Source organism: Amblyraja radiata, chromosome 31 (assembly GCF_010909765.2).
Source record: "Amblyraja radiata isolate CabotCenter1 chromosome 31, sAmbRad1.1.pri, whole genome shotgun sequence".
Taxonomy (NCBI): domain Eukaryota; kingdom Metazoa; phylum Chordata; class Chondrichthyes; order Rajiformes; family Rajidae; genus Amblyraja; species Amblyraja radiata.
Window position 1 is genome coordinate 18,017,759 of NC_045986.1, and position 23,314 is coordinate 18,041,072.

Here is a 23,314-nt window from a genome sequence, read left to right on the forward strand (position 1 = left end):
TAGTGATAGGATGCAGTAGGTGTAGTAAGTAACTGCAATTGCTGGTTTAAACTGAAGATAGATTCAAAATGCTGGAGTAACTCAGCTGGACAAAAGGAAGGACAGAACACTCTGGAGAGAAGGAATAGGTGACATTTCGGGTCGAGACCCTTCATCACCCATTCCTTCTCTCCAGTGTTGATGCCTGTCCCTCTGAGTTACTCCAGCACTTTGTGTCTATCTTTGGTAGGATGGAGTAAGTTGCTTTCCTGCCATACCTTGTCAGTGAAATCTCCCCCTCTCCACCACCTGTGCCCTGTGGCTGTACATTGCTGCATCAAAGATCCAACTTAATTTGTTAAATCAGCTGTGCTGGAAGATGAATATTAATTGCCTGTTTAGCATTGTTGCTCATTGTAATGTTCACAAGTGTCTCAGGGTACACTGGATAAATTATCATTCCTAAATGCAAATGTTTGGTCTGCGTTTTCCATCTCTTGAGCTGGCATGACCTCAATATCCTGTGTTTCTACCATTCGACTATGCAGTCAGAAAGTAATTCATTCATTGTACCTCAGATGTCCTCGTTGTACAACAGTGGATGAGGAGCTGCCGCTATCTTTTCAAACGTAACGCAAACCTAGAGCTCCATTTTGTCTGATATTTTTCCTCCAAATGGAAGAACATATTCAGTCAACTTGTACACATGTCTACTACTTACAGAATGATTCTGGGCAGATAAACCGGATTCTATAATCTTCACATCGTCCATCTGTTTGCTCTGCATTCACACAAACAAATCCTGAAATAACATTGCAGCTGTTGAACACAAAAGAGGAGATTGTTAAAAAAAAAAGTCATTATGAATTTTGGCAATGGATAAAACAATTTATATTCTATGTAATAAAGTGGCAGAGATGGAAATTTGTCTTTGGTCTCCAATGCTGACCAGGTGCTGGACGATGAGCAATTGCCTCTCATACTCAGTTCCAATGACCTTGCATGTCAGCAGAATTACCAGTCTTCCAGCATCCAATGAGCAAAGATGAACTTCTATCCCACAGTTTTGAAATACAATGTAAGGAATCCATTTTTACTTGGAAACAATATCTCCGGAGCTTGAGGCTGGAATTCCTGACAACGTCTCCACTTCACAGGCAATTGGATTGGGGCAGATCAGACCTGGATTTTCATTTCGCAGATTTTTGATAACTTCATAATCGCCGTGCCCTGTTGGATCATCACGATCAAACCACTGAGTTTTGCAGTTGCCTGTGGAATGGCAGAAACAGATTATGAACATCCCTTTAAGCACAGAATTAAAAATACTCGAAATATGGAATTGAATGGTTTACTTTATTTAGGTAAAATAGTGTTATCCATGTCCCTGAACTGACCAGATGTCTTTATCATGCCTACTTGCCCTTGAGGTATCATAGATTCACACAGAGATATGGCACGGAAATAGTCCTTTCAACCCACTGAGGCTGCGCTAACCTTCAACCAACCATTAATCCAATATTTTGTTCTAATATACTTCATTTTTATCTCTTCTTACCACTCACCTACCAGACTAGGGACAGCTTACCATAACCAATTTACCTACCAACCTGCGCTTTAAGATGCTGAAGGAAACGAGAGCATCGCCAGGGTTCCGATGTGGTCACAATAAGTACATAGAGGTCGGCATACCCGGCTCCCTAGGTCAAGACTGTTACATGGTATCTGGCACCAAGAGCCAGTGGCTCCACCAGCCATATTGACAATGAAATTGATATGACGCAGATATTGCCAAAATGCTCCTGGGGGAAATTGTTTCAGAATTTTGAACCAGGGGCCGATATGTGTGCAAGATAGTATGGTGTGTGACATGCAGGGCCATCTGGATGTCATTGTGTTTCGTCTTGCCTTTTCCTCTTGATTGTTCGAAGGAGATGGGTTTGAATTATTCAGCCAAAGAAAAACCTTGATGTTACTGTGGTGAACCATCAGAATAAATAATTGAAGCTGTAAGTGTCAGTGCAGCTCGACTACCAATCCTCAAATTTTAGTCCATCTTCCAACTGATCGAAAAGGTGGTAGGTTAATTGATCACTGTAGATTGTCTCTAGTATGTAAGTGAATAGGAGAACTTGCAGAAATTGATTAGAATAAAAGGGCTGCAAAGAAGGCGGAGTGATTAAGGCTGGGATGGATTTATTATTGCAAGGTAAAGAAATCTGCAACTTTAGGGACTGGAAGAGAGTAACCAAGCAAAAGATGAGCTGTGATTACAATCAGTGTCAGGAACTGATTACCCACTGGTGCTTCTGTAGCTAAAGTACTCAATTGCATTTTTATAATTGCCTCATGCTTACAAAAAGATTCCGGGCAGGTGAATCGTATTCTGTAATCTTGACATGCGCCATCTCGTTGGTTGCTGTTCACACAAAAGAATCCAGTAGAAGCGTTGCAACTGTTGAGCATAGTGAAGAGGGATTTAGTTTAGTTTAGTGTAGAACGACAGCATGGAAAGTGGCCTTTGGCTACCATGTACACAACAACCTTTTGTCATCTATTCATGCTAGTTCAGTGTTATCCCACTTTCTCCCCCACTTCCTGTGCACTGCGGGCAATATACAAAACCCAATTAACCTCCGAAGGTAGGAGAAAACCAGAGCACCTAGAGAAAGCCCACGAGGTCAAAGGGAGAACTTGCAAAACCCATTCAGACGGCACCTGAGGTCAGGATCAAACAAGAGCCACTGTCGTGCGAGGCAGCAGCTCTACTAACTGCGCCTCCGTGAGATGTGGTACAATTGATAAAATACTTAATGCACAATGAAATTAAATAATAGAAGTACAATAATACGACTGGCAATATCTTGTACCTGGCAATGTTCTCTCCAGTCTGTGAGGCCGGAATCCCTAATGTTGTCTCCACCTCACAGGCGATTGGATCCATGCAGATCTGACCGGGATTCTCAGATCTCAGATTGGTGAGGAGTTCATAATCTCCAAATCCTGATGGGTTATCACGGTCAAACCAGTCTGTTTTGCAGTTTCCTACTGAAGAGCATGAAAGAAAAAGAAAATTCAAAGTGGACATTGGGTCAATTAGACCGGAGAGCTTTGTCATGGAACTGCTGCTAACCTAGTTCGGCACAACTTACATGAAGCAATGTTTATTCTCAGAACGCATCACATACTCAAGCACATGAGACTTGGCTCCAGCTCTCTCCACCTTGTTCACTATTCTATCCATCACTTCACTTTTTTCTTCTTGCCCCATATTTGTTGATATTGGTGACTGTTTCTTCTCATTACTGCCATAGGTCCTGACCCTATCACATCTGTCATCATCACTCTCTCCTCAATAAAACCCCAACTTTGTAAATTACCAACCTCATACCATGTTCCAGAATGCCTATGAAATTCATGTCTAGCTTTCCTGGTCTTCCTCATGTCAATCCCACCTCCAGCAATTCCTGGCAGAATATTCAAATGACTCTTAAGTGAGTCACCATCCTCGGATGAACAAGTGCTGCGAGGATCGGAGAAACACAGAAGTTACTCCTTTGGTCAATTGAGGGGCAAAAATGATCAGGAGCAGGAGTCAGAGATAGGAACCTTTGAAACTGTTTCACATTCATCGTTCACTAGCAATCTTCTATCTTAGGCCGATTTTCTAGCACTCTGAACATATCCATTAATGTCCAGAAAACAAACAATCTCTTTTGAATGTCCTCGAATGTTCTCTGGAATGAAAAATGACAAAAATACGCCACCTTCTGAGTGAAACAATTTACCGTATTGCAGTCCCAAAATATCTCCATCTCATTCTGAGACAGTGGTGCCTAAACCGGGAGTCCTCAGGGAACGAGATGACTTTCTATTCCACAATCTTGAGAGAAAAAAGTTCTCATCGAGAATACCCGTGCCGAAACGCCACCTTTCCATGAACCCATGTCTGACATGATGAGTTACTCCTGCACCTTGTGTCATATTTTGTAACCCGGTATCTGCATTTCTTTGTATTCCTAGTCTTTTCAATCTCTCCCCTTGCGGCAATAGAGCAATTTCTGCAACCAGCCCAATGAATCTGTGTTGCATTCACTCCATGGCATGAACAAATGTTGTTTCATGAATAAGATGATAACTGCAGATAACCTTGAGGAGTAGTTGCATTGAAGACCCTATTATCTGTATAGCAGTTTTTCAACGATTATTATGTAGCGGATATTAAAACATACTTGATGAAGCTGTAAAGAGCTTTATTCTTGCTGTCAATAATGCCCGATTTATCATGCGAGGGGATATACTCACCAGGAGGTTCGGTAACATCACCTAAAAGGAGAAACAAACAATCCAGTTAATTATCATTTGAAGTGTGTTCAGAAGTAATAAATGTGAGGCAATATCTGTCCCGTAACTGCAAGAGTCTGCACAACACACATTGGTCTCATCAACCACTTCAGACCCCACAGAAGCAGAGAGGAGACATGCCACACTACATGTCAAAGAAGGAGGGGTGTTTAAGGTGGGGATGAATTTACTATTGGAAAGTCTGGAAATCAGCAAACAGAGGGACAGGAAGAGGGTGGCTAGTCAAAATGTGAGTAGTTATTACAGTCTATGTTATAATCAGCTCCGCTCATTATTCAGTAATATTCACAAATGATATTTTACAATTGCCTCATACTCACAAAATGAATCGGGGCAGGTGAATCGTATTCGGTAATCTTGACATGCGCGATCACGTTGGTTGCTGTTCATGCAAAAGAATCCAGTAGAAACGTTGCAACTGTTGAGTAGAATGTAGGGAGGTGCGATAAAGTAGTTGATAAAACCACTGATGCTCTTTGAATGAAATAATAAAAGTGCAATATTATGGCCGGCTATATTTTGTACCTGGCAATGTTCTCTCCAGTCTGTGAGGCCGGAATCCCTGACGTTGTCTCCACCTCACAGGCGATTGGATCCGTGCAGATCTGACCGGGATTTTCAGTTCGCAGATTGGGGAATATTTCATAATCTCCATTTCCTGATGGGTTATCACGGTCAAACCACGCAGTTTTGCAATTCCCCACTGAGGAGCAGAAAGAGAAAGTAGATTCAAAGTGAACATTGGGCCTGATGGATTGACACAACATGTTGCAGCAAATTAACTGGACAGGTCGCATCTCTAGAGGAAAGGAATAGGTGATGTTCATGACGAGACCCTTCTTCAGACTAACAGTCAGGGGAGAGAAAAATTAGGGGTATGAAAAGGAACAGAACAAATCAGACCCTGACCTAATGGCCGAAGAACCCACTTTGTTCATTGTTGGCTTTGGAGGGGGGGATAACAAGTGGACACAAACAGTAAAACTAGCAGGATGATTAGGGGAGGTGAGGGATGGAGAGAGAGGGAATGCAAGGGTTATTTGAATTAAAAATAATGAATATTCATAATGCTGGGTTGTAAGCTGAGCAAGCGAAATATGAGGTGCTGTTCCTCCAATTTGCTCTCATGACTGAAAACAGCTCAGAGATGCTGTCTGACCTGCTGAGTAGCTCCAGCATTTTGTGTCTATCTTCAGAGTTAACCAGCATCTGCAAATTGTTTGTACACATTTGGTCTTATAGACCTGATAATTTGCTAACCTTGTTAGGCACAACTTACATGAACAATCTTTCTCTTCAGAACGCATCACATACTCAAGTACATGAGACCTGGTTCCAGCTCCCTCCACCTTGTTCACTGTTCTGCCCATCACTTCACTTTTTTCTTCTTGCCCCATATTTGCTGATGTTGGTGACTGTTTCCTCTCACTGCTGCCATTGGTCCTGACCTCTTCACATCAATCGCCATCACTCTCTCCTCAATAAAATCCCAAATACCAGCCTGATACCAAGTCACAGAATTACTACAAAATCCATGTCTAGTTTTCCTGGTTCTCCTCATGACAATCTCACCTCCTGCAATCCTGAATCATGCCTGGCAGAATACTCAAATGAGTCTTAAGTGAGTCACTTTCCTCACATGTCTAATTGCTGTCAGAGGACCCGAGAAACAAAGAAGTTACTCCTTTGTTCAAGAGAGGGGCAACGATGATCCCAAAAATGACAGGCCTTTACGATATATTAACACCACACATGAAGTTGATAAGAGTACTCTAGTTGCCTACAAAACATAAATCAGAACATCAGTAAAGAAAGTAAGAATTAGGAGCAGGAGTCAGAGATATGGCCATTTGAACATCAATCTTCAACTTCAGGTCCATTTACCAGCACTATCAACATATTGTTGAATGTCCAGTAGAAACGTTGGTTCTAGTCTGAAGAAGGATCCTGACACGAAACATCACCTATTCATGATTCCCAGAGATGATGCCTGACATGATCAGTTACTCCAACACTTTGTTTCTTATTTTGTAATCCAAGAGAGGGGAAAAGATGATCACAGAAATGACAGGCCTTTACGATGAATTAACACCACACATGAAGTTTTTATGAGTACTCTAGTTACCTTCTAACAAATAAATCAGAATATCAGAAAAGAAAGTAAGAATTAGGAGCAGGAGTCAGAGATATGGCCAATTGAACTAGCAATCGTCCACTTCAGGTCCTTTTTCCAGCACTATCAACTTTAATGACCAGAAAACTAACAATCACTTCTGAATGTCCTCGAATGCTCTCTGGAAGGAAGAATGACAAAAATTCACCACCTTCTGAGTGAATCAATTTATCGTATTTTAATCCCAAAACATCTTCCTCTCATGTTGAGACAGTGGTGCATGTACCTGGAGTCCAAAGGGACAGAGATGACTTTCCATTCTACAATCATTAGAGAAAAAGGTTCTAGTCTGAAGATGGGTCCCGAATCGAAACATCACCTATTCATGATCCCAGAGATGATGCCTGACATGACCAGTTACTCCAGCACTTTATTTCTTATTTTGTAATCCAATATCTGCTGTACCTTGTATTCCTAATCTTTACAATTTCTTCTCATGTGGCTAAATCACAATTTCTGTTACCTATCCCATGAATTTGTTTCGCATTCCCTCCATGGCATGGACACATTTTGTTTCCTTAATAAGCTGATAACTACAAGCAACTCTTGAGGTTCAGTCGCACTGAAGCGCCTATAATCTGTTATGGCAGTGTTTTAACCTGGTTATTATGTAGCGGACATTAAAAAATACTGGATGTAGCTCGTAAGAGCTTTCATATTGCTGTTAACATTGCACTCTTTATCATGGGAGCGATATACTCACCAGGAGGTTCGGTAACACCACCTAAAAGGAGAAACATACAATTCAGTTAATCGTCATTTGAAACATGTTCAGACTTAATGATTGTCAGCAGATATCTGCCCCTTCTGTGCAAGAGTCTGCACAACACACGTTGGCCTCATCAACCAGATTAGAACTCATAGAACCAGAGAAGAGGCATGCCACCCTCCAGCCAAAGGAACTGTCAAAGAAGGAGGAGGGTTTAAGATGGGGATGAAATTACTATTGGAAATTCTGGAAATCAGTAAACAGAGGGACAGGAAGAGGGTGGCTAAGCAAAGTGTGAGTTGTTATTACAGTCTGTGTTATAATCAGCTCCACTCTTAATTCAGTAGCTAATATTCACAAATATTTTTTTACAATTGCCTCATACTCACAAAAGGAATCAGGGCAGATGAAGCGTATTCTGTAATCTTGGCATGCGCGATCAGGTTGGTTGCTGTTCACACAAAAGAATCCAGTAGAAACGTTGCAACTGTTGAGTAGAATGTAGGGAGGTGTGATAAAGTAGTTGATAAAACTACTGATGCACATTGAATGAAATAATAAAAGTGCAATATTATGGCCGACTATATTTTGTACCTGGCAATGTTCTCTCCAGTCTGTGAGGCCGGTATCCCAGACATTGTCTCCACCTCACAGGCAATTGGATCCGTGCAGATCTGACCGGGATTCTCATTTCGCAGATGGGGGAACGTTTCATAATCTCCAAATCCTGATGGGTTATCACGGTCAAACCACGGAGTTTTGCAATTCCCTACTGAAGAGCAGAAAGAGAAAGTAGATTCAAAGTGAACATTGGGTCTGACAGATTGACACAAAATTATGGAGCAAATTAGCTCCAGGTAGCATCTCTAGAGGTAAGGAATAGGTGACCTTTCATGTCGTGATCCTTCTTCAGGCAGAGAGTCAGGGGAGTGAGAAAATCTGGGTATGGAAAGGTTCAGAACAATTCAGAACCTGCACTAATGGTCAAAGAGCCCACATGGTTCATTGTTGGCTTTGGAGGAGGTGATAACGAAGGGATACAAACAGCAAAACTTGCAGGATGGATGGGGCAAGTGAGGGATGGAGAGAGAGAGAATGCAAGGGTTACTTTAATTTAAAATATTCAATATTCATAATGCTGGGTTGTCAGCTAAGCAAGCGAAATATGAGGTTCTGTTCAATTTACATGTGGCCGAACTCTGACATTAGAGGTGACCCAGGACAGAACGAGTCTGTCTCCACTGTCAGAATGCTTTTCTGTCCTGCACCACCTCCATTGTAGAGTAAGGCCTTATGCAAATTGGAGTAACAGCACCTCATATTTTGGTTGGGTAGCTTACAACCCAATATTTGCACATTAATTTCTCTAATTTCATGTAATCTTTGCCTTCCAACTCTCTCCATCTCTTCTCCACCTTAGTCGTCCGATAAGGTTTATTATTGTGGGCTCTTTGGCCATTGGTGCCAGCTCTGCTTTGTTCTGTACGTTTTCATAACGCTAGTTTCCCTCTCCCCTGACTCTCAGACTGAAGACTGGTCTCCTCATGACAATCTATTCCTTTTCTCCAGAGATGCTGACTGACCCACTGAGTAGCTCCAGCATTTTGAGACTATCATCGGAGTAATCATGCAACTGCTGGTGCTTTGTACACATTTGGTCTTATAGACCTGATAGATTTGCTAACCTTGTCAGGCACAACTTACATGAACAATATTTCTCTTCAGAACGCATGACATACTCAAGTACATGAGACCTGGTTCCAGCTCCCTCCACCTTGTTCACTGTTCTGCCCATCACTCACTTATTTCTTCTTGCCCCATATTTGCTGATGTTGGTGACTGTTTCCTCTCACTGCTGCCATTGGTCCTCACTCCTTCACATCAATCGCCATCACTCTCTCCTCAATAAAATCCCAACTTTATAAATTACCAGCCTGTTACCATGTCCCAGAATTCCTACAAAATCCATGTCTAGTTTTCCTGGTCCTCCTCGTGACAATCCCACCTTCTGCAATCCTGAATCACGCCTGGCAGAATACTCAAATTACTCTTAAGTGAGTCACATTCCTCAAGTGAACAAGTGATGTCAGAGGACCGGAGAAACGCAGAAGTTACTCCTTTGTTCAAGAGAGGGGAAAAGATGATCACAGAAATGACAGGCCTTTACGATGAATTAACACCACACATGAAGTTTTTATGAGTACTCTAGTTACCTTCTAACAAATAAATCAGAATATCAGAAAAGAAAGTAAGAATTAGGAGCAGGAGTCAGAGATATGGCCAATTGAACTAGCAATCGTCCACTTCAGGTCCTTTTTCCAGCACTATCAACTTTAATGACCAGAAAACTAACAATCACTTCTGAATGTCCTCGAATGCTCTCTGCAATGAAGAATGACAAAAATACACCACCTTCTGAGTGAATCAATTTATCGTATTTTAATCCCAAAACATCTACCTCTCATGTTGAGACAGTGGTGCATGTACCTGGAGTCCAAAGGGACAGAGATGACTTTCCATTCTACAATCATTAGAGAAAAAGGTTCTAGTCTGAAGATGGGTCCCGAATCGAAACATCACCTATTCATGATCCTGGAGATGATGCCTGACATGATCTGTTATTCCAGCACTTTATTTCTTATTTTGTAATCCAATATCTACTGTACCTTGTATTCCTAATCTTTGCAATTTCTTCTCATGTGGCTAAATCACAATTTCTGTTACCTATCCCATGAATCTGTTTCGCATTCCCTCCATGGCATGGACACATTTTGTTTCCTTAATAAGCTGATAACTACAAGCAACTCTTGAGGTTCAGTCGCACTGAAGCGCCTATAATCTGTTATGGCAGTGTTTTAACCTGGTTATTATGTAGCGGACATTAAAAAATACTGGATGTAGCTCGTAAGAGCTTTCATATTGCTGTTAACATTGCACTCTTTATCATGGGAGCGATATACTCACCAGGAGGTTCGGTAACACCACCTAAAAGGAGAAACATACAATTCAGTTAATCGTCATTTGAAACATGTTCAGACTTAATGATTATCAGCAGATATCTGCCCCTTCTGTGCAAATGTCTGCACACCACACGTTAGCCTCATCAACCACATCAGAACACAAAGAACCAGAGAAGAGGCATGCCACCCTCCATCCAAAGGGACTGCCAAAGAAGGGGGGGTGTCTAAGATGGGGATGAATTTACTATTGGAAAGTCTGGAAATCAGCAAACAGAGGGACAGGAAGAGGGTGGCTAAGCAAAGTGTGAGTAGTTATTACAGTCTGTGTTATAATCAGCTTCACACTTAATTCAGTAGCTAATATTCACAAATGATATTTTACAATTGCCTCATACTCACAAAAGGAATCAGGGCAGGTGAATCGTATTCTGTAATCTTGACATGCGCGATCACGTTGGTTGTTGTTCACACAAAAGAATCCAGTAGAAACGTTGCAACTGTTGAGTAGAATGTAGGGACATATGATAAAGTTGTTGATAAAACTACTGATGCTCTTTGAATGAAATAATAAAAGTGCTTTAAATATGGCCGGCTATATTTTGTACCTGGCAATGTTCTCTCCAGACTGTGAGGCCGGAATCCCTGACGTTGTCTCCACCTCACAGGCGATTGGATCCGTGCAGATCTGACCGGGATTCTCAGTTCGCAGATTGGGGAAGATTTCATAATCTCCATTTCCTGATGGGTTATCACGGTCAAACCACGCAGTTTTGCAATTCCCCACTGAAGAGAAGAAAGCGAAAGTAGATTGAAAGTGAACATTGGGTCTGATGGATTGACACAACATGTTGCAGCAAATTAGTTCGGCAGGTCGCATCTCTAGAGGAAAGAAATAGGTGACGGTTCATGTCGAGACCATTCCTCGAACTGAGAGACCGGTGAGAGAGAAATTAGAGGTTTGAAAATGTACAGAACAAATCAGAGCCTGCACTAATGGTCAAAGAGCCCACATGGTTCATTGTTGACTTTGGAGGAGGTAATAATGAGGGGATACCAACAGTAAAACTAGTAGGATGATTGCAGCAGGTGAGGGCTGGAGAGAGAGAGGGAAGACAAGGGTTACTCCTTTGTTCAAGAGAGGGGCAAAGATGATCACAAAAATGACAGGCCTTTACGATGAATTAACACCACACATGAAGTTGGGTACTGTAGTTGCCTTCTAACACATAAATGTGAATATCAGAAAAGAAAGTAAGAATTAGGAACAGGAGCCAGACATATGGCCATTTGAACTAGCAATCTTCTATTTCTAGTCCATTTTCCAGCACTATCAACATATCCTTTAACGTCCAGAAAACTACCAATCACTTCTGAATGTCCTCGAATGCTCTCTGGAATCAAGAATGTCAAAAATACACCACCTTCTGAGTGAAACAACTAATCGTATTTCAATCCCAAAATATCTTCCTCTCATGCTGAGACAGTGGTGCATGTACCTGGAGTCCAAAGGGACAGAGACGACTTTCCATTCTACAATCCCTGGAGAAACATGTTCTAGTCTGAAGAAGGGTCCCCACTCAAAATATCACCTATTCATGATCCCAGAGATGATGCCTGACATGATCAGTTACTCCAGCACTTTATTTCTTATTTTGTAATCCAGTATCTGCTGTACTTTGTATTCCTAGTCCTTGCAATTTCTTCTTTCCCAACTTTATAAATTACCAGCCTGATACCAAGTCACAGAATTACTACAAAATCCATGTCTAGTTTTCCTGGTTCTCCTCATGACAATCTCACCTCCTGCAATCCTGAATCATGCCTGGCAGAATACTCAAATGAGTCTTAAGTGAGTCACTTTCCTCACATGACTAATTGCTGTCAGAGGACCCGAGAAACAAAGAAGTTACTCCTTTGTTCAAGAGAGGGGCAACGATGATCCCAAAAATGACAGTTCTTTACGATATATTAACACCACACATGAAGTTGATAAGAGTACTCTAGTTGCCTACAAAACATAAATCAGAACATCAGTAAAGAAAGTAAGAATTAGGAGCAGGAGTCAGAGATATGGCCATTTGAACTAGCAATCTTCAACTTCAGGTCCATTTACCAGCACTATCAACATATTTTTGAATGTCCAGTAGAAACGTTGGATCTAGTCTGAAGAAGGATCCTGACATGAAACATCACCTATTCATGATTCCCAGAGATGATGCCTGACACGATCAGTTACTCCAACACTTTGTTTCTTATTTTGTAATCCAATATCTACTGTACTTTGTATTCCTAATCTTTGCAATTTCTTCTCAAGCGGCTAAATCACAATTTCTGCTATCTTTCCCGTGAATCTGTTTTGCATTCCCTCCAGGACAGGGACACATTTTGTTTCCTTAATAAGCTGATAACTACAAGCAACTCTCGAGGTTCATTCGCACTGAAGCGCCTTTAATCTGTTGTGGCAGTTTTTTTTACTTGGTTATTATGTAGCGGACATTAAAACATACTGGATGAAGCTCGTAAGAGCTTTCATATTGCTGTTAACATTGCCCTCTTTATCATGGGAGCGATATACTCACCAGGAGGTTCGGTAACACCACCTAAAAGGAGAAACAAACAATTCAGTTAATTATCATTTGAAACATGTTGAGATTTAATGATTATCAGCAGATATCTGCCCCATCTGTGCAAAGGTCTGCAGACCACATGTTGACCTCATCAACTACAACAGAACTTGTAGAACCAGAGAAGAGACATGCCACCCTCCATCCAAAGGAACTGTCAAAGAAGGAGGAGGGTTTAAGATGGGGATGAAATTACTATTGGAAATTCTGGAAATCAGTAAACAGAGGGACAGGAAGAGGGTGGCTAAGCAAAGTGTGAGTTGTTATTACAGTCTGTGTTATAATCAGCTCCACTCTTAATTCAGTAGCTAATATTCACAAATATTTTTTTACAATTGCCTCATACTCACAAAAGGAATCAGGGCAGATGAAGCGTATTCTGTAATCTTGGCATGCGCGATCAGGTTGGTTTCTGTTCACACAAAAGAATCCAGTAGAAACGTTGCAACTGTTGAGTAGAATGTAGGGAGGTGTGATAAAGTAGTTGATAAAACTACTGATGCACATTGAATGAAATAATAAAAGTGCAATATTATGGCCGACTATATTTTGTACCTGGCAATGTTCTCTCCAGTCTGTGAGGCCGGTATCCCTGACATTGTCTCCACCTCACAGGCAATTGGATCTGTGCAGATCTGACCGGGATTCTCATTTCGCAGATGGGGGAACGTTTCATAATCTCCAAATCCTGATGGGTTATCACGGTCAAACCACGGAGTTTTGCAATTCCCTACTGAAGAGCAGAAAGAGAAAGTAGATTCAAAGTGAACATTGGGTCTGACAGATTGACACAAAATTATGGAGCAAATTAGCTCCAGGTAGCATCTCTAGAGGTAAGGAATAGGTGACCTTTCATGTCGTGATCCTTCTTCAGACAGAGAGTCAGGGGAGTGAGAAATTCTGGGTATGGAAAGGTTCAGAACAATTCAGAACCTGCACTAATGGTCAAAGAGCCCACATGGTTCATTGTTGGCTTTGGAGGAGGTGATAACGAAGGGATACAAACAGCAAAACTTGCAGGATGGATGGGGCAAGTGAGGGATGGAGAGAGAGAGAATGCAAGGGTTACTTTAATTTAAAATATTCAATATTCATAATGCTGGGTTGTCAGCTAAGCAAGCGAAATATGAGGTTCTGTTCAATTTACATGTGGCCGAACTCTGACATTAGAGGTGACCCAGGACAGAACGAGTCTGTCTCCACTGTCAGAATGCTTTTCTGTCCTGCACCACCTCCACTGCAGAGTAAGGCCTTATGCAAATTGGAGTAACAGCACCTCATATTTTGGTTGGGTAGCTTACAACCCAATATTTGCACATTAATTTCTCTAATTTCATGTAATCTTTGCCTTCCAACTCTCTCCATCTCTTCTCCACCTTAGTCGTCCGATAAGGTTTATTATTGTGGGCTCTTTGGCCATTGGTGCCAGCTCTGCTTTGTTCTGTACGTTTTCATAACGCTAGTTTCCCTCTCCCCTGACTCTCAGACTGAAGACTGGTCTCCTCATGACAATCTATTCCTTTTCTCCAGAGATGCTGACTGACCCACTGAGTAGCTCCAGCATTTTGAGACTATCATCGGAGTAATCATGCAACTGCTGGTGCTTTGTACACATTTGGTCTTATAGACCTGATAGATTTGCTAACCTTGTCAGGCACAACTTACATGAACAATATTTCTCTTCAGAACGCATGACATACTCAAGTACATGAGACCTGGTTCCAGCTCCCTCCACCTTGTTCACTGTTCTGCCCATCACTCACTTATTTCTTCTTGCCCCATATTTGCTGATGTTGGTGACTGTTTCCTCTCACTGCTGCCATTGGTCCTCACTCCTTCACATCAATCGCCATCACTCTCTCCTCAATAAAATCCCAACTTTATAAATTACCAGCCTGTTACCATGTCCCAGAATTCCTACAAAATCCATGTCTAGTTTTCCTGGTCCTCCTCGTGACAATCCCACCTTCTGCAATCCTGAATCACGCCTGGCAGAATACTCAAATTACTCTTAAGTGAGTCACATTCCTCAAGTGAACAAGTGATGTCAGAGGACCGGAGAAACGCAGAAGTTACTCCTTTGTTCAAGAGAGGGGAAAAGATGATCACAGAAATGACAGGCCTTTACGATGAATTAACACCACACATGAAGTTTTTATGAGTACTCTAGTTACCTTCTAACAAATAAATCAGAATATCAGAAAAGAAAGTAAGAATTAGGAGCAGGAGTCAGAGATATGGCCAATTGAACTAGCAATCGTCCACTTCAGGTCCTTTTTCCAGCACTATCAACTTTAATGACCAGAAAACTAACAATCACTTCTGAATGTCCTCGAATGCTCTCTGCAATGAAGAATGACAAAAATACACCACCTTCTGAGTGAATCAATTTATCGTATTTTAATCCCAAAACATCTACCTCTCATGTTGAGACAGTGGTGCATGTACCTGGAGTCCAAAGGGACAGAGATGACTTTCCATTCTACAATCATTAGAGAAAAAGGTTCTAGTCTGAAGATGGGTCCCGAATCGAAACATCACCTATTCATGATCCTGGAGATGATGCCTGACATGATCTGTTATTCCAGCACTTTATTTCTTATTTTGTAATCCAATATCTACTGTACCTTGTATTCCTAATCTTTGCAATTTCTTCTCATGTGGCTAAATCACAATTTCTGTTACCTATCCCATGAATCTGTTTCGCATTCCCTCCATGGCATGGACACATTTTGTTTCCTTAATAAGCTGATAACTACAAGCAACTCTTGAGGTTCAGTCGCACTGAAGCGCCTATAATCTGTTATGGCAGTGTTTTAACCTGGTTATTATGTAGCGGACATTAAAAAATACTGGATGTAGCTCGTAAGAGCTTTCATATTGCTGTTAACATTGCACTCTTTATCATGGGAGCGATATACTCACCAGGAGGTTCGGTAACACCACCTAAAAGGAGAAACATACAATTCAGTTAATCGTCATTTGAAACATGTTCAGACTTAATGATTATCAGCAGATATCTGCCCCTTCTGTGCAAATGTCTGCACACCACACGTTAGCCTCATCAACCACATCAGAACACAAAGAACCAGAGAAGAGGCATGCCACCCTCCATCCAAAGGGACTGCCAAAGAAGGGGGGGTGTCTAAGATGGGGATGAATTTACTATTGGAAAGTCTGGAAATCAGCAAACAGAGGGACAGGAAGAGGGTGGCTAAGCAAAGTGTGAGTAGTTATTACAGTCTGTGTTATAATCAGCTTCACACTTAATTCAGTAGCTAATATTCACAAATGATATTTTACAATTGCCTCATACTCACAAAAGGAATCAGGGCAGGTGAATCGTATTCTGTAATCTTGACATGCGCGATCACGTTGGTTGCTGTTCACACAAAAGAATCCAGTAGAAACGTTGCAACTGTTGAGTAGAATGTAGGGACATATGATAAAGTTGTTGATAAAACTACTGATGCTCTTTGAATGAAATAATAAAAGTGCTTTAAATATGGCCGGCTATATTTTGTACCTGGCAATGTTCTCTCCAGACTGTGAGGCCGGAATCCCTGACGTTGTCTCCACCTCACAGGCGATTGGATCCGTGCAGATCTGACCGGGATTCTCAGTTCGCAGATTGGGGAAGATTTCATAATCTCCATTTCCTGATGGGTTATCACGGTCAAACCACGCAGTTTTGCAATTCCCCACTGAAGAGAAGAAAGCGAAAGTAGATTGAAAGTGAACATTGGGTCTGATGGATTGACACAACATGTTGCAGCAAATTAGTTCGGCAGGTCGCATCTCTAGAGGAAAGAAATAGGTGACGGTTCATGTCGAGACCATTCCTCGAACTGAGAGACCGGTGAGAGAGAAATTAGAGGTTTGAAAATGTACAGAACAAATCAGAGCCTGCACTAATGGTCAAAGAGCCCACATGGTTCATTGTTGACTTTGGAGGAGGTAATAATGAGGGGATACCAACAGTAAAACTAGTAGGATGATTGCAGCAGGTGAGGGCTGGAGAGAGAGAGGGAAGACAAGGGTTACTCCTTTGTTCAAGAGAGGGGCAAAGATGATCACAAAAATGACAGGCCTTTACGATGAATTAACACCACACATGAAGTTGGGTACTGTAGTTGCCTTCTAACACATAAATGTGAATATCAGAAAAGAAAGTAAGAATTAGGAACAGGAGCCAGACATATGGCCATTTGAACTAGCAATCTTCTATTTCTAGTCCATTTTCCAGCACTATCAACATATCCTTTAACGTCCAGAAAACTACCAATCACTTCTGAATGTCCTCGAATGCTCTCTGGAATCAAGAATGTCAAAAATACACCACCTTCTGAGTGAAACAACTAATCGTATTTCAATCCCAAAATATCTTCCTCTCATGCTGAGACAGTGGTGCATGTACCTGGAGTCCAAAGGGACAGAGACGACTTTCCATTCTACAATCCCTGGAGAAACATGTTCTAGTCTGAAGAAGGGTCCCCACTCAAAATATCACCTATTCATGATCCCAGAGATGATGCCTGACATGATCAGTTACTCCAGCACTTTATTTCTTATTTTGTAATCCAGTATCTGCTGTACTTTGTATTCCTAGTCCTTGCAATTTCTTCTTTCCCAACTTTATAAATTACCAGCCTGATACCAAGTCACAGAATTACTACAAAATCCATGTCTAGTTTTCCTGGTTCTCCTCATGACAATCTCACCTCCTGCAATCCTGAATCATGCCTGGCAGAATACTCAAATGAGTCTTAAGTGAGTCACTTTCCTCACATGACTAATTGCTGTCAGAGGACCCGAGAAACAAAGAAGTTACTCCTTTGTTCAAGAGAGGGGCAACGATGATCCCAAAAATGACAGGCCTTTACGATATATTAACACCACACATGAAGTTGATAAGAGTACTCTAGTTGCCTACAAAACATAAATCAGAACATCAGTAAAGAAAGTAAGAATTAGGAGCAGGAGTCAGAGATATGGCCATTTGACCTATCAATCTTCAACTTCAGGTCCATTTACCAGCACTATCAACATATTGTTGAATGTCCAGTAGAAACATTGGTTCTAGTCTGAAGAAGGATCCTGACATGAAACATCACCTATTCATGATTTCCAGAGATGATGCCTGACACGATCAGTTACTCCAACACTTTATTTCTTATTTTGTAATCCAATATCTACTGTACTTTGTATTCCTAATCTTTGCAATTTCTTTACAAGCGGCTAAATCACAATTTCTGCTATCTTTCCCGTGAATCTGTTTTGCATTCCCTCCAGGACAGGGACACATTTTGTTTCCTTAATAAGCTGATAACTACAAGCAACTCTCGAGGTTCATTCGCACTGAAGCACTTATAATCTGTTGTGGCAGTTTTTTTTACTTGTTTATTATGTAGCGGACATTAAAACATACTGGATGAAGCTCGTAAGAGCTTTCATATTGCTGTTAACATTGCCCTCTTTATCATGGGAGCGATATACTCACCAGGAGGTTCGGTAACACCACCTAAAAGGAGAAACAAACAATTCAGTTAATTATCATTTGAAACATGTTGAGATTTAATGATTATCAGCAGATATCTGCCCCATCTGTGCAAAAGTCTGCAGACCACATGTTGACCTCATCAACCACAACAGAACTTGTAGAACCAGAGAAGAGACATGCCACCCTCCATCTAAAGGGACTGTCAAAGAAGGAGGGGTGTTTAAGGTGGGGATGAATTTACTATTGGAAAGTCTGGAAATCAGCAAACAGAGGGACAGGAAGAGGGTGGCTAAGCAAAAGGTGAGTAGTTATTACAGTCTGTGTTATAATCAGCTTCACACTTAATTCAGTAGCTAATATTCACAAATGATATTTTACAATTGCCTCATACTCACAAAAGGAATCAGGGCAGGTGAATCGTATTCTGTAATCTTGACATGCGCGATCACGTTGGTTGCTGTTCACACAAAAGAATCCAGTAGAAACGTTGCAACTGTTGAGTAGAATGTAGGGACATATGATAAAGTTGTTGATAAAACTACTGATGCACTTTGAATGAAATAATAAAAGTGCTATAATATGGCCGGCTATATTTTGTACCTGGCAATGTTCTCTCCAGACTGTGAGGCCGGAATCCCTGACGTTGTCTCCACCTCACAGGCGATTGGATCCGTGCAGATCTGACCGGGATTCTCTGTTCGCAGATTGGGGAAGATTTCATAATCTCCATTTCCTGATGGGTTATCACGGTCAAACCACGGAGTTTTGCAATTCCCCACTGAAGAGCAGAAAGAGAAAGTAGATTGAAAGTGAACATTGGGTCTGATGGATTGACACAACATGTTGCAGCAAATTAGTTCGGCAGGTCGCATCTCTAGAGGAAAGAAATAGGTGACGGTTCATGTCGAGACCCTTCCTCGAACTGAGGTTTGAAAATGTACAGAACAAATCAGAGCCTGCACTAATGGTCAAAGAGCCCACATGGTTCATTGTTGGCTTTGGAGGAGGTAATAACGAGGGGATACAAACAGTAAAACTAGTAGGATGATTGCAGCAGGTGAGGGATGGAGAGAGAGAGGGAAGACAAGGGTTACTCCTTTGTTCAAGAGAGGGGCAAAGATGATCACAAAAATGACAGGCCTTTACGATGCATTAACACCACACATGAAGTTGGGTACTGTAGTTGCCTTCTAACACATAAATGTGAATATCAGAAAAGAAAGTAAGAATTAGGAACAGGAGTCAGACATATGGCCATTTGAACTAGCAATCTTCTATTTCTAGTCCATTTTCCAGCACTATCAACATATCCTTTAACGTCCAGAAAACTACCAATCACTTCTGAATGTCCTCGAATGCTCTCTGGAATCAAGAATGTCAAAAATACACCACCTTCTGAGTGAAACAACTAATCGTATTTCAATCCCAAAATATCTTCCTCTCATGCTGAGACAGTGGTGCATGCACCTGGAGTCCAAAGGGACAGAGACGACTTTCCATTGTACAATCCCTGGAGAAACATGTTCTAGTCTGAAGAAGGGTCCCCACTCAAAATATCACCTATTCATGATCCCAGAGATGATGCCTGACATGATCAGTACTCCAGCACTTTATTTCTTATTTTGTAATCCAGTATCTACTGTACTTTGTATTCCTAGTTCTTGCAATTTCTTCTCATGTGGCTAATTCACAATTTCTGTTACCTATCCCGTGAATCTGTTTCGCATTCCCTCCATGGCATGGACACATTTTGTTTCCTTAACAAGCTGATAATTACAAGCAACTCTTGAGGTTCAGTCGCACTGAAGCGCTTATAATTTGTTGTGGCAGTTTTTTAACTTGTTTATTATGTAGCGGACATTATAACATACTGGATGAAACTCATAAGAGCTTTCATATTACTGTTAACATTGCCCTCTTTATAATGGGAGCGATATACTCACCAGGAGGTTCGGTAACACCACCTAAAAGGAGAAACAAACAATTCGGTTAATTATCATTTGAAACATGTTCAGATTTAAAGATTGTCTGCAAATATCGGCCCCATCTGTGCAAGAGTCTGCACACCACACGTTGGCCTCATCAACCACATCAGAACTCATAGAACCAGAGAAGAGACATCCCACCTTCTGCAATCCTGAATCATGCCTGGCAGAATACTCAATTACTCTTAAGTGAGTCACTTTCCTCAAGTGAACAAGTGCTGTCAGAGGACCAGAGAAATGCAGAAGATACTCCTTTGTTCAAGAGAGGGGAAAAGATGATCACAGAAATGACAGGCCTTTACGATGAATTAACACCACACATGAAGTTTTCATGAGTACTCTAGTTACCTTCTAACAAATAAATCAGAATATCAGAAGAGAAAGTAAGAATTAGGAGCAGGAGTCAGAGATATGGCCATTTGATCCAGCAATCGTACACTTCAGGTCCTTTTACCAGCACTTTCAACTTTAACGACCAGAAAACTAACAATCACTTCTGAATGTCCTCGAATGCTCTCTGGAAGGAAGAATGACAAATATACACCACCTTCTGCGTGAATCAATTTATCATATTTTAATCCCAAAATATCTTCTTCTCATGTTGAGACAGTACTGCATGTACCTGGAGTCCAAAGGGACAGAGATGACTTTCCATTCTACAATCCCTAGAGAAAATGGTTCTAGTCTGGAGATGGGTCCCGAATCGAAACAGGACCTATGCATGATCTCAGAGATGATGCCTGAAACGTTCTGTTATTCCAGCACTTTATTTCTTATTTTGTAATCCAATATCTGCTGTAGTTTGTATTCCTAATCTTTGCAATTTCTTCTCAAGCGGCTAAATCACAATTTCTGCTATCTTTCCCGTGAATCTGTTTTGCATTCCCTCCAGGACAGGGACACATTTTGTTTCCTTAATAAGCTGATAACTACAAGCAACTCTCGAGGTTCATTCGCACTGAAGCGCCGTTAATCTGTTGTGGCAGTTTTTTTTACTTGGTTATTATGTAGCGGACATTAAAACATACTGGATGAAGCTCGTAAGAGCTTTCATATTGCTGTTAACATTGCCCTCTTTATCATGGGAGCGATATACTCACCAGGAGGTTCGGTAACACCACCTAAAAGGAGAAACAAACAATTCAGTTAATTATCATTTGAAACATGTTGAGATTTAATGATTATCAGCAGATATCTGCCCCATCTGTGCAAAAGTCTGCAGACCACATGTTGACCTCATCAACCACAACAAAACTTGTAGAACCAGAGAAGAGACATGCCACCCTCCATCTAAAGGGACTGTCAAAGAAGGAGGGGTGTTTAAGGTGGGGATGAATTTACTATTGGAAAGTCTGGAAATCAGCCATTAGAGGGACAGGAAGAGGGTGGCTAAGCAAAAGGTGAGTAGTTATTACAGTCTGTTATAATCAGCTTCACACTTAATTCAGTAGCTAATATTCACAAATGATATTTTACAATTGCCTCATACTCACAAAAGGAATCAGGGCAGGTGAATCGTATTCTGTAATCTTGACATGCGCGATCACGTTGGTTGCTGTTCACACAAAAGAATCCAGTAGAAACGTTGCAACTGTTGAGTAGAATGTAGGGACATATGATAAAGTTGTTGATAAAACTACTGATGCACTTTGAATTAAATAATAAAAGTGCTATAATATGGCCGGCTATATTTTGTACCTGGCAATGTTCTCTCCAGTCTGTGAGGCCGGTATCCCTGACATTGTCTCCACCTCACAGGCAATTGGATCCGTGCAGATCTGACCGGGATTCTCATTTCGCAGATGGGGGAACGTTTCATAATCTCCAAATCCTGATGGGTTATCACGGTCAAACCACGGAGTTTTGCAATTCCCCACTGAAGAGCAGAAAGCGAAAGTAGATTCAAAGTGAACATTGGGTCTGACAGATTGACACAACATGTTGCAGCAAATTAGCTCCAGGTAGCATCTCTAGAGGTAAGGAATAGGTGACCTTTCATGTCGTGATCCTTCTTCAGACAGAGAGTCAGGGGAGAGAGAAATTCTGGGTATGGAAAGGTTCAGAACAATTCAGAACCTGCGCTAATGGTCAAAGAGCCCACATGGTTCATTGTTGGCTTTGGAGGAGGTGATAACGAAGGGATACAAACAGCAAAACTTGCAGGATGGATGGGGCAAGTGAGGGATGGAGAGAGAGAGAATGCAAGGGTTACTTGAATTTAAAATATTCAATATTCATAATGCTGGGTTGTCAGCTAAGCAAGCGAAATATGAGGTTCTGTTCAATTTACATGTGGCCGAACTCTGACATTAGAGGTGACCCAGGACAGAACGAGTCTGTCTCCACTGTCAGAATGCTTTTCTGTCCTGCACCACCTCCACTGTAGAGTAAGGCCTTATGCAAATTGGAGTAACAGCACCTCATATTTTGGTTGGGTAGCTTACAACCCAATATTTGCACATTAATTTCTCTAATTTCATGTAATCTTTGCCTTCCAACTCTCTCCATCTTTTCTCCACCTTAGTCGTCCGATAAGGTTTATTATTGTGGGCTCTTTGGCCATTGGTGCCAGCTCTGCTTTGTTCTGTACGTTTTCATAACGCTAGTTTCCCTCTCCCTTAACTCTCAGACTGAAGACTGGTCTCCTCATGACAATCTATTCCTTTTCTCCAGAGATGCTGACTGACCCGCTGAGTAGCTCCAGCATTTTGAGACTATCATCGGAGTAATCATGCATCTGCTGGTGCTTTGTACACATTTGGTCTTATAGACCTGATAGATTTGCTAACCTTGTCAGGCACAACTTACATGAACAATATTTCTCTTCAGAACGCATCACATACTCAAGTACATGAGACCTGGTTCCAGCTTCCTCCACCTTGTTCACTGTTCTGCCCATCACTTCACTTATTTCTTCTTGCCCCATATTTGCTGATGTTGGTGACTGTTTCCTCTCACTGCTGCCATTGGTCCTCACTCCTTCACATCAATCGCCATCACTCTCTCCTCAATAAAATCC

At 41.4% G+C, this 23,314-nt stretch overlaps 1 protein-coding gene across 1 annotated transcript in view; it reads right to left on the reverse strand.

Moving 5' to 3' along the window:
- Positions 1-23,314, reverse strand: part of LOC116990378 — an 86,967-nt gene that overhangs the window by 28,159 nt on the left and 35,494 nt on the right. The window contains exons 38-63 of the mRNA XM_033047995.1: positions 21,994-22,171; positions 21,789-21,886; positions 21,396-21,416; positions 20,254-20,274; positions 18,911-19,088; positions 18,706-18,803; positions 18,311-18,331; positions 16,337-16,514; positions 16,131-16,228; positions 15,736-15,756; positions 13,366-13,543; positions 13,161-13,258; positions 12,766-12,786; positions 10,792-10,969; positions 10,586-10,683; positions 10,191-10,211; positions 7,821-7,998; positions 7,616-7,713; positions 7,221-7,241; positions 4,870-5,047; positions 4,665-4,762; positions 4,285-4,305; positions 2,850-3,027; positions 2,337-2,434; positions 1,077-1,251; positions 701-798 (exon numbers count right to left, since the gene is read on the reverse strand). Of these exons, the coding sequence (XP_032903886.1) occupies positions 701-798; positions 1,077-1,251; positions 2,337-2,434; positions 2,850-3,027; positions 4,285-4,305; positions 4,665-4,762; positions 4,870-5,047; positions 7,221-7,241; positions 7,616-7,713; positions 7,821-7,998; positions 10,191-10,211; positions 10,586-10,683; positions 10,792-10,969; positions 12,766-12,786; positions 13,161-13,258; positions 13,366-13,543; positions 15,736-15,756; positions 16,131-16,228; positions 16,337-16,514; positions 18,311-18,331; positions 18,706-18,803; positions 18,911-19,088; positions 20,254-20,274; positions 21,396-21,416; positions 21,789-21,886; positions 21,994-22,171 (2,649 nt within the window). The remainder of the gene's footprint in view (positions 1-700; positions 799-1,076; positions 1,252-2,336; positions 2,435-2,849; positions 3,028-4,284; positions 4,306-4,664; positions 4,763-4,869; positions 5,048-7,220; positions 7,242-7,615; positions 7,714-7,820; positions 7,999-10,190; positions 10,212-10,585; positions 10,684-10,791; positions 10,970-12,765; positions 12,787-13,160; positions 13,259-13,365; positions 13,544-15,735; positions 15,757-16,130; positions 16,229-16,336; positions 16,515-18,310; positions 18,332-18,705; positions 18,804-18,910; positions 19,089-20,253; positions 20,275-21,395; positions 21,417-21,788; positions 21,887-21,993; positions 22,172-23,314) is intronic.